This window comes from Echinops telfairi, unplaced genomic scaffold, assembly GCF_000313985.2.
Source record: "Echinops telfairi isolate 266 unplaced genomic scaffold, ASM31398v2 ScPeMD7_44;HRSCAF=162, whole genome shotgun sequence".
NCBI classification, from domain to species: domain Eukaryota; kingdom Metazoa; phylum Chordata; class Mammalia; order Afrosoricida; family Tenrecidae; genus Echinops; species Echinops telfairi.
Window position 1 is genome coordinate 159,443 of NW_022103942.1, and position 10,024 is coordinate 169,466.

At 50.5% G+C, this 10,024-nt stretch overlaps 1 protein-coding gene across 1 annotated transcript in view; it reads right to left on the bottom strand.

The window, feature by feature from the left end:
- Positions 1–8,006, bottom strand: part of LOC123521716 (nuclear RNA export factor 1-like) — an 18,428-nt gene extending 10,422 nt beyond the window's left edge. Inside the window, exons 1-12 of the mRNA XM_045290577.1 lie at positions 7,994–8,006; positions 7,376–7,476; positions 7,156–7,263; positions 6,879–6,983; positions 4,734–4,832; positions 4,593–4,648; positions 4,396–4,503; positions 4,245–4,303; positions 4,021–4,136; positions 3,881–3,923; positions 3,240–3,312; positions 2,545–2,711 (exon numbers count right to left, since the gene is read on the bottom strand). Coding sequence (XP_045146512.1) covers positions 2,573–2,711; positions 3,240–3,312; positions 3,881–3,923; positions 4,021–4,136; positions 4,245–4,303; positions 4,396–4,503; positions 4,593–4,648; positions 4,734–4,832; positions 6,879–6,983; positions 7,156–7,263; positions 7,376–7,476; positions 7,994–8,006 — 1,020 coding nt within the window. The 3' untranslated portion in view covers positions 2,545–2,572. The remainder of the gene's footprint in view (positions 1–2,544; positions 2,712–3,239; positions 3,313–3,880; positions 3,924–4,020; positions 4,137–4,244; positions 4,304–4,395; positions 4,504–4,592; positions 4,649–4,733; positions 4,833–6,878; positions 6,984–7,155; positions 7,264–7,375; positions 7,477–7,993) is intronic.
- Positions 8,007–10,024: the final 2,018 nt, after the last annotated feature.

Here is a 10,024-nt window from a genome sequence, read left to right on the forward strand (position 1 = left end):
AATATATTTATATATGAGGATAGGGAAATAGATTTTTGTGCATATATTTATAGGTTTAGTAATAAGGCACCAGATGTAAATTGGGCCTCCATTCCATGCCTCCACTCCCTCAACGCAAGAATTCTTTTTTCTATTACACTGGCATTCTATGATGCTCACCTTCCTGACACGATCGCCAAAGACAAAGCGCGTGCAAAAGCAAATGTGGTGAAGAAAGCTGATGGTGCCCGGCTATCAAAAGATAAAGCGTCTGGGGTCTCAAAGTCTCAAAGACAAACAAGTGGCCATCTAGCTCACAGGCAATAAAGGCCGCATGGAAGAAGCACACCAGCCTGTGCGATCACGAGGTGTCGAATGGATCAGGTATCAGGCTTCATCAGAACAAAAAACCGTATCATAGTGAATGGGGGGGGAGTGCGGAGTGGAGACCCAATGCCCATCTGTAGGCAATTGGACATCCCTTTACAGAAAGTTTGCGGGCAGGAGATGAGCCAGTCGGGGTGCAATGTAGCACTGATGAAATATCCAATTTCCTCTAGTTCCTAAATGCTTCCTCCCCTCCCATACCCCATCCCATCCCCCACTATCATGATCCCAATTCTAACTTACAAATCTGGCTAGAGCAGAGGACGTACGCTGGTACAGATGGGAACTTGAAATACAGGGAATGCAGGGCGGTTGATCCCTTCAGGACCAGTGTTGTGAGTGGTGATACTTGGAGGGTGGGTTGGAAAGGGGGAACCGATTACAAGCATCTAGATGTAGCCTCCTCCCTGGGGGATGGACGTGGGTGAAGGAGCGATGTCCAACAGTGCAAGATGTGAAAAAAAAAATTTATAAATTATCCAGGTTCATGAGGGAGAGGGTTGTGGGGAGCGAGGGGAAAAATGAGGAGCTGATGCCAGGGGCTTAAGTGGAGAGTAAGTGTTTTGAAAATGATGAGGGGAATGAATGTACACATGTGCTGTACACAATTGATGTATGTATGGATTGTGATAAGAGTTGTATGAGCCCCTAATAAAATGATTTTTATAAAAATAAATGTTCATAGAAAGAGAGAAAAAAAGAAAATTTGGAGAGGGATAATAGTAATGCTTGTACAACAGGAAGCGCACAATCAATGGCACTGAATAAGAGATGTAGAAATTGTTGAACTGGGGATGTTTTGTTGCGTATATTTTTGTGAAAATTGAAATAAAATTTCAAGAATGAGTACAGAGAAAAAGAAATTGTTCTATAATTGTGTTAACGATTGTAGAAGTCTTCTTGTACAATCAGTTGAACAATTGAATGGCGGGGTGTGTGGATTACGTGCCAAGAAAACTGTTTCAAAAAAAGACCACTGCCTTGGCTGTTCATTTGCATAGACTGCTCAGCCCATATTATCTTCCTTATCTTTCTTCTTGCTGTTTGAGAATCAAGTCCAAGGCAGTCCCAGAGAGCAGCCTTCCCGGAATTCCCCATCCTAGCCATTTGCTCTCATAGTTTCCCATCGGATGTTCTTCAGAGAATTCAATGCTCGAGTGCAGCGCCAACCCACATGGAATGTAATCTACTGGGCAGGGATGATCATGCATGCCTCACATGGACGCTGCAGGGATTTCACATAACAAAGAGCATCGCAGTTTATCTTTAAAACGGACAGTGAAACAGCGTAGAACAAATACATAAAACAATAGCCAGGGGAAACAGGGACAGGATAAGGACAAAGATGACAAGAACCCGGTCCTTTGGAGGTTTCATTGTATGTTCTTCGGAGGATTCCATGCTCCAGTGCAGCATCAGCCCCTGTAGGGGGTACGCGGTGGGGCAGTGGTAATGCTGCACGACTCCAACAGACGCTGCGTAGACGTCACACAACAAACAACATCACTCTTTATTTTAAAGCTACAGAGAGTTGGGTGGCATAACAGAGAGCGAATCACAAGGATGAAGAAGGTGGTCAGAAGCTTGGCTACTGTGGAGTTGTCCTTGCAAGGGCTGTGCGTCCCTTAGAAATGCATCCATCACAGGTTTGTGGGGGCGGGGGCAAGGGCGGAGTCAGGCATCCTCAGAGCCAGGACGCCTGAGTGTCACCCCCAGGCCACCTTGTCTCTGCTCACTGGGCCTATAGTCCAAGGCTTGGCTGTGGACACAGCAAAACTCTGTGAGGCCTGGTGTGATCCCAGTGGTTGTCATGGAGGTACCTGGAGTGGAGGAAGGACAGGCTACACACACCAGGACCGACCTGGAAACACTGAGCACACAGATGCCTTACTAATCTATTCATCTTAAACCTGCCTCCAAGCACAGTTGTTGTGAAGAAAGCAGCCGATGGTGGGTAAGGGGGAAACTCCTAGACACGTGTGTCTGTCCTCAAAGGCACAGGGTCCATGGTCTTCAAGAGGCCTGAGCACCTGCTGTAAACCACTAGGTGGCTTCATAGGCACAGCGTGGGCACGAGGTCCAGAGAGACCATGAGGGAAATAAAGAAGCAAACTGCATTACCTGAGAGGTTTTCACTCACTCTCCAGCTCCTCCCATCCCACCCCACCCCACACTCACTTCTGAGACCAGAACCCGGAGAGAGGGCCTACTGCACTTCCTGCTGCTCCTGGGACGTGGTGGGCTCAAAGCTGGAGGAGGGTGTGGGCACTGGGGAGAAGCAGGAACTCTGGGGTTCTTTGGGACTCACATGAGTCACAGTCAGTTGGTCATTAACGATGTATATGCTGCAAAAAGGAGGCGCCTCAGACAGCTGGACACATGAACAACCCCACAGCCCCAACAACCAACACGCCCACACTGGACAGCCACTTTCTGACCATGCACACCTCTGCCTGCCTCCGTGACTCTCTGGCTGCTACCCTTCAAATAGATTCTACTTTTGGAGAACTGTCTGCCACCATCACTGGGTGGATAGGTTTCCCCACCCCAGAGAGAGTTCCATGCCTGCCTTTTCCTTCACATCAGCCCAACCGGTTGGTCATTCTAATCCTCATATTCTGATACAGACACCGAGGCACAGAGAAGTCATGTAACTTGTCCAATATCACAGAGCTAGTGAAAGCAGGAGTCAGGGGGCGAAACCAGTATATCACAGCCTACACTCTCAACCACTATCACTGTGTGCTCCTGGGATCTATCTTTTTGGATTCTGCAACCCGGGGGAAATCCTGAGGAACCCCGTGTCACCATCCCATCTTCTGGCCATTGTGTGGGAAGGGTGTTCCCTCTGGGAGCCAAAACCCAGCACTGACCTGGCATCACTGCCAGTCCTCAACAGGAAGGTCCGCGTGAAGGCACAGAGAGGAGGGCCACACAGACCCTCGGCTTCAAGGACAAAGCACAACACAGCCAGTTAGTGTCCCCATGCTTCACACACTCAGCAATGGTGTTTGTATCTCATGGCACCCTGAGGATGCCACAAAGGGACAGTTCTCCCTGGGGGTTCAGGATGGTGTCTGCATTTGGGTGGGAGGGGGTGGGAGGCACAACAAGATGTCCGATCTCTTCCAGTTGATAAGTTCTCTACTCTGCATCATGCCCTGTGATAATCTCTTCACAAGTGCATTTGCCATATTTTTCACAGTAGCCCAAGAGAGGGATATTACTAGCCTTATTTTGCAAAAGAGTTGACCAGGAGGTTAAACAGGAGCCCCAGGGGGCCATTGTGAGGGTACATGATGAGAGCCAACACACTCTATGTCCTGTGCCTCTACCACCTGGGCTGTGTTAAGTCAGGAAAGCCGTCATGGCTGTGGGTCAGTCAAAAGTGAACTGGGCTAGGGGCAGGCTGGAGCTGGACAGTATAAAGGGAATGTTAAGGGAGTAGGGAAGCCTGTAGACCTCTGTGTGGGAACAGTGGGAAGCAAGGGGGAGAAACTTGGCAGACACTCACTCTCCTTGAACTTCCCACGGACAGAAAAACAGAGCGTGGTTCTCTGAAAGAGAAAAACAGCTCAGGCTCCCAGGAACCCATTCCCTGTCCTACCCACCTGTGTCCTCTGTCCCTGGACCAGGCCAGAAGCCACTGCTCACCATCTGGGCACCCACGTCCACCACGAAGGAGCTGAGGTCATGCTGGGTCTTGGGCAACATACTAAGGAAGTCAACAATCTCACTTTTTGTGCGTTTCACCAACAGAACACACAGGCCTGTGGGCAAAGTCAAGAGATGGTCAAGGGCTGCCTCACTCACTGGGTCCCTGTGTTTTACCCTTTCACTCCTCCCGCCCCATCCTATCTTCACTCTGACACACATACCGATGTCCTTGAACTCTTTCACAGCCCCGCTGTCCTTGGAGGACTTGCCGCAGCTGATTCTAGGCAGAAAGCAGGAATAGGAGGTGGGGACTGGTCAGAATGTGCTGGGCAGTCAGAAGTCCAGGGCTGTCGTCTGGTCTGAGATACTCACCGGGATGGATCCTCAGTGTGGAAGAGAGTAGTCAGTGAGAAGCAGGCATTGTCATGGTAAGCACTCAGGAGGCCCTGTCGGTCCCCATCATCATAGATTCTGTAATACCTGAGCAGAAACAAAGACTCCTTAGAGATGTAACAGACCCCCCTGCCCTCACCAATGTGTAAGCCACCTCAGGCCCAAGGAGTTCTTACTGTGTCAGGAATTTCCAGACTAGATCCTTCAGGGTCTCTGATCCAAAGACACTCCCCTGGAATGAACATGGACTTCAGCACCTTAGCTTCCATGCCCTCCTCACCCACCCCTTCAAGCCCTGCTTGGTCCTGCCGCCTCACCTTGCAGAATGGTGACTTCTTGTCATTCCCAATGTCAGAGAAAAGAGGTGGGGGCAGCACTGGATCATCCCGTGGAGAGAAAGATGTCAGCAGTGCTGACTAGGTTGGGGGTGGGGCAGTTGATTGTCAGGGAAAAGGATGGTCACAGGAAAGATGAATGGGTCAGAGGTTAGGGTAAAAGCCAAAAGGTAACGGGCCCTAGACATTCCATGGGCATCGTTCTCATGGGGTCTTCACCAGAAAGACCACGTGCTGGTGGAGAAGGGCAGAGAAAGTCCTTGTGCTCTATCAGATTCCCCACGGGTTTTTCTTTCTCAGGGAGATTAGGGGCAAGAGCCAAACAGCTATTCTGGACAGGGTCTATGGGATTCCGGGCAGGATGTGGGTAGCATTATGTAGCAGACAGAGTAGTCAAGGAAAACTTAATATTCTCCCCAGGCTTAATAACTTGGGGAACAGGTCCAGGAGGTCACTGTGGAATGTCAAGGCAAAAAAGAACATCAGAGCTTGCCGCCTTGTTTGAAACAAGCCCACCTGCACAGGAACAGAGATATGTGTGTCTCACCGACCTTTCAATGTCACCCGTCATGGACACTGGGGCCTCCCCCATGGACTCACCCAGACAGGGAACTGGGGGCTGCCCCTCTCCATGCCCCTCTCCTCCTCTCCTTCCTCGTGTGCTGCTCCCATGGGGACAGTCCTGGCCCCTCCTCTAGTGACACAGAAGCATCATGAGAGGCTAGGCTGCAGACATTCCTCCCTACCTCATATCCCTCCCTGCAGGTTCTCAAAGAAGTCTACAAAGAATGAGGGCATGAGAGAAGGTCCAGGGTTATTCTACTACACCAGATGTCCAATGCTCTGCCAGGCCTGACTGTGGACAAGCCCAGGACATCCCCTAGGGTTGCCGCAGAATGTTGCTCAGGCTGATGAGCGAGGCAGCATAAGGAGGCAGGGAGAGAATCAGGACAGAAAGACACTGAAGGAATGGCGTGGTGAGAAGGGGAGACACAGTCCATTGGAGACGAAGAACTCGTTAAAGGAAGACAAGTGAGGTGAAGTTAGTTGTGAAGGGTGGGCACTGGGGAGAAAGAAGCAAGGATGGGGAAATGATCCCCTCTGCTGCCACTCTGTTCATCCTTCATCTGCCCATGGAATAGAAAGCAGGTCCTTGGTCCCCTGTGTGTCCCCCTCTGAGGTGGGCATGGGAAGAGCAGCAGCCATGGGGCAGCAGAGGTTCCCCAGGAGGAAAGGCTCAGGTGACTGCAGAGCAGGGGTTGGAGGGTCTGTGGCCTCTCTTGAGAGCACCACTGCTATCTTTTCTGGTGGCCTCTGTCCAACTGGGCCTCCCTTAGTTGGTCCCATGTCTGAGGAATCGGGCTGCCTTCGACGACCCAGGGCTCTTCTGAAGTTCCATGCAGGATGGCTCCCCATGCTGTTGGGAGGGCTCAATGCCTCCTGTCTCCACACCTGGTTATGCCTCCAGCCTCACACACTCCCCACCTGCTTCAGCATGCCCTCTGCTCACTGCAGGTGACCCACTTCTCACACAGCGAGTCCAGCTTTCTCCCCCCAGCAAGGCCCAATTCCTATCTTTGAGCTAGGGGAACACATGTCATCATACAGCCAACCATGGGCCCAGTCCTCAGCATGGGGCAGAAAATCCCCAGGACAACTGGAGAGAGGGCAGGGGAGCCCCTGGAAGCAAGGGAAAGAGCAGCAGTTTCATTCAACATGGGGAAAGAAGGCCCCATCAGGGTAGAGGGTGAGTAAGACCTCTCTAAGTAGGACTCCCTGGCCATGAGGTGACGTCACTGCCCAGGGCAACATGGTCTGACTCAAGGTAACATCCAAGGGGAAGCTGGGCACTGTGTGCACACCCCCTGTCCTGGAGAGGACCAGGGAACTCTGATTTGGGGAGCATTTTCAGGAGAGGCCATGCCAGAGAAGCTTGATTGGTGACGTGTGGACAAATGGCGGAGAGCAGGGAGCAGGCCGAGGGAAGGCAGGGAGACCTCTAAGCACACAGCAGAGAGGGGAAAGAACAAGATATGTGGTTCTTCCACGTGACTTGGGCAGCCTCATCCTGCACGGTCAAAGGTAGCTGCACGTCCCCAGGGTTTCACCAGGCATAACTGACCTTACGTCGCTGGGCTTATGCGGAGAGCTGGTGCACAGAGGCTTTCTGCCCGCACTCATCTCCCCTGGCTCCAGTCCCTTCACTGTGTCCATCTCCCCTTCAGCCTTCATCTGCAAGGAAAGAAGAAAACATGAACCAGGGACTGTGAACCAGGAGGGCCCTTCCTATTACACCCCCAATGACACCATCTCCCATAAAAGGCCTTACCACCTGTCTTTTGTCACCAACCTAATGAGCCCTGCCTCCTCCCTTTCCCAGTGTGCTCTGGCGACTGCTTCTCACCTGATTTGCTAAGCGGTTCCTGCTCTGCATGGTGACATCCTTCTGCCCCATGTTGGCCAGGCCAACCAGCTGGTAGCGTCTAGAGTTGCTCGAGGTGAAGGACAAAAGCTGTGGTGAGAGAAGAGGCTCCAAGAGGTGACATCTGGGACAAATCTGCCCTCGACCCCAGATACCCCATCCCCAGCACCACACACAGCACGAGTAAAACAAAAGGCCTCACTTTGGGCATGTTCTCCTCAAGGAACTGAAGGGAAGAAGCCGTGTCCTTCTGAATGGTAGAAACATTCAGTCCCATTTCAGCAGCACGGTGCATCACTCCTTCTAGAATAGGAGACAAGGGGTCAGGTGGATTAAAGGGCGCAGCTGAACTGGCCCCAGCACCAACCCTTCCCTAAATTCCCTCTAACTACCCCTCCCACAAAGACCACTCTGCACCCAGATGCCCCAGAATGGCTGCTGTCTTGTATACCTGAATGTGAGTGGACCTCCTGCGGAAGGTCATGAGCTCCCTGGCAGCCCTCTACTCCTTTTATCTTGGTCACCTGCAGAGACTGAGATATGGATTAGTGGCTTGTGCCTCAGGTTCTGGGAGGGTAATTGTCAATGGAAGGAGCGGTGGTGTGTCTGTGCGTGGCCATACACCTCTAGATTCGGTATTCCTTTGCTCAGTTTCCAATTATTTGACACCAGCTCCTTCTGCATAGACTGGGGCACTGCAGAGGGGATGTCAAAGAGAGGGCTCTGCAAAAAAGGCAAGAGATTTGGCTAAATATCAGGACCTTTGAAACCCAACATGAAGCAAGAGATTCCCATCCTCGCCTGCCCAATGGCTCCTTACTAGCCTTGGCCATACTCTGACACACAACTTGTTGCTATCTTCATCACAAATTTTGTTTCAGGTGCTGTATCTGTTGGTAGCATCATCTGCTTTCTTCACCACGTTTTCTTGTGTACCCATTGTCTTCAGTGATCATATCAGGTAGGTGAGCATCTCAGACTGCCAAATTGTTAGAACAAAGTGTTCTTGTGTTTGGGGAGTACTTGTGCAGGGGCTCACTGTTCATCTGTTTTCTTAATACTCGACCTATAAATATATGTACATTGATCTATTTCCCCCTCATCATATATAAATATATTTACATCTTTTTATGCCTGTATTTGCATCTCTATGTGTACCCTTTGCCTCCTACTTCTTTCTTCTGTTTCTTTGTACTTTCCTCTTGTCCCACTATCATGTTCTGCCTTCATATGAGTTTTAGGCACTCCTCTCGGTTACATTTCCCTTGATCCAGCCCTGCAAGGCCTCACCGAAGACAATGGGTGCACAAGCAAGTGTGGTGAAAAAGCTGATGGTGCTCAGCTACCAAAAGATATAGTATCTGAAGTCTTAGTGACCTGAAGATAAACAAGCACCATCTAGTTGAGAGACAACAAAACCCACACGGAAGAAGCACACCAGCCTACCCCTACTCGGTCACTGAGGACATAGGGGGTGCATTAGCAAAAGTGGGGAAGAAAGCAGATGGTGCCCGGCTATCAAATGATACAGCATCTGGGGACTTACGGGCTTACAGGCTTGAAGACAAGCAGATGGCCATCTAGCTAAGAAACAACAAAACTCACAAGGAAGAAGCACACCACCCTACCCCAACACGAATGCTGAAGACAAAGCAGGTACATAAGCAAATGCGGTAAAGAAGACTGATGGTGCCAAGCTGTCAAATTACACAGAATCTGGGGTCCCACATGCTGGAAGATAAACAAGGGGCCATCTAACTGAGAAGGAGCAAAGCCCACATGGAAGAAGCACACCAGCTTGTAAGATGACAAGGCGATGAGGGGGTCAGGTATCAGGCATCAAAGACCAAAGGAAAAAAAAAAACATAACATAGTGAATTGGGGGGAACTGCGGAGTGGGAACCCAGGGTCCATCCGGGGGAAATTGGACATCCCCTTGCAGAAGGGCTGCGGGGAGGTGAGGAGCAAATTGGAGTGCAGTGTAGTAACGATGAAATATGCAATTTTCCTCTGATTCTTAAATGCTTCCTCCACCCCCACTACCATGATTCCAATTCTACCTTACATATCCGGCTGGACCGGAGGAGGTGCACCGGCACAGATAGGAACTGGAAATACAGTGAACCCAGGACAGATGAACCCCCCAGGACCAGTGGAGAGAGTGCCGATGGCGGGAGGGTGGAGGGAAAGAGAGGGACCAAGGGGGAACAGAGAACAAGGTCTACATGTGGCCTCCTCCCTGGGGGACGGACGCGAAGAAGTGGGTGAGGGAGACGTTGGATGGGGTAAGATATGATAAAATAATAATAAATTATAAATTATCGGAAGTTCGGCGAGAGCGGGGAGTGGGGAGGGAGGGGAAAAATGAGCTGACACGAGGGGCTCAAGTGGAAAGTGGGTATCATAAGAATGATGAACTCAACATATGTACTAAAGTGCTGGACACAGATGACATATGTACGGATTGTGATGAGTTGTATTAGCCCCTAATAAAATGAGTATTTAAAAAAAATTGTTTCTGACATTCTTAAATGCAAGCTCAACGCTGGCACTGACCTGCCTGCGAGCTGTGAGCCTGCATTTGCCCAGAGTGAAATTCAGGGAGAGCTACATGAGACCAGAATCCTTTCTCTGCTTGGATGCTTCAGTGGTGCTATAGCCATGTGGTTGTCTCCGGTGCCAGAGTGAAGGAGACATTGTATTGACCCTGGGACAAATTTGGCAGCCAGAACATGTAACACATTATGCCACATGGAGCCTAGGCACATCAGCAAGGATGTAAGAGGCCGCTATCATGATGGAAACAGCGTACAAAGGAACCCAAGCATTGGTTTCTTTCACAGAGCTTTCA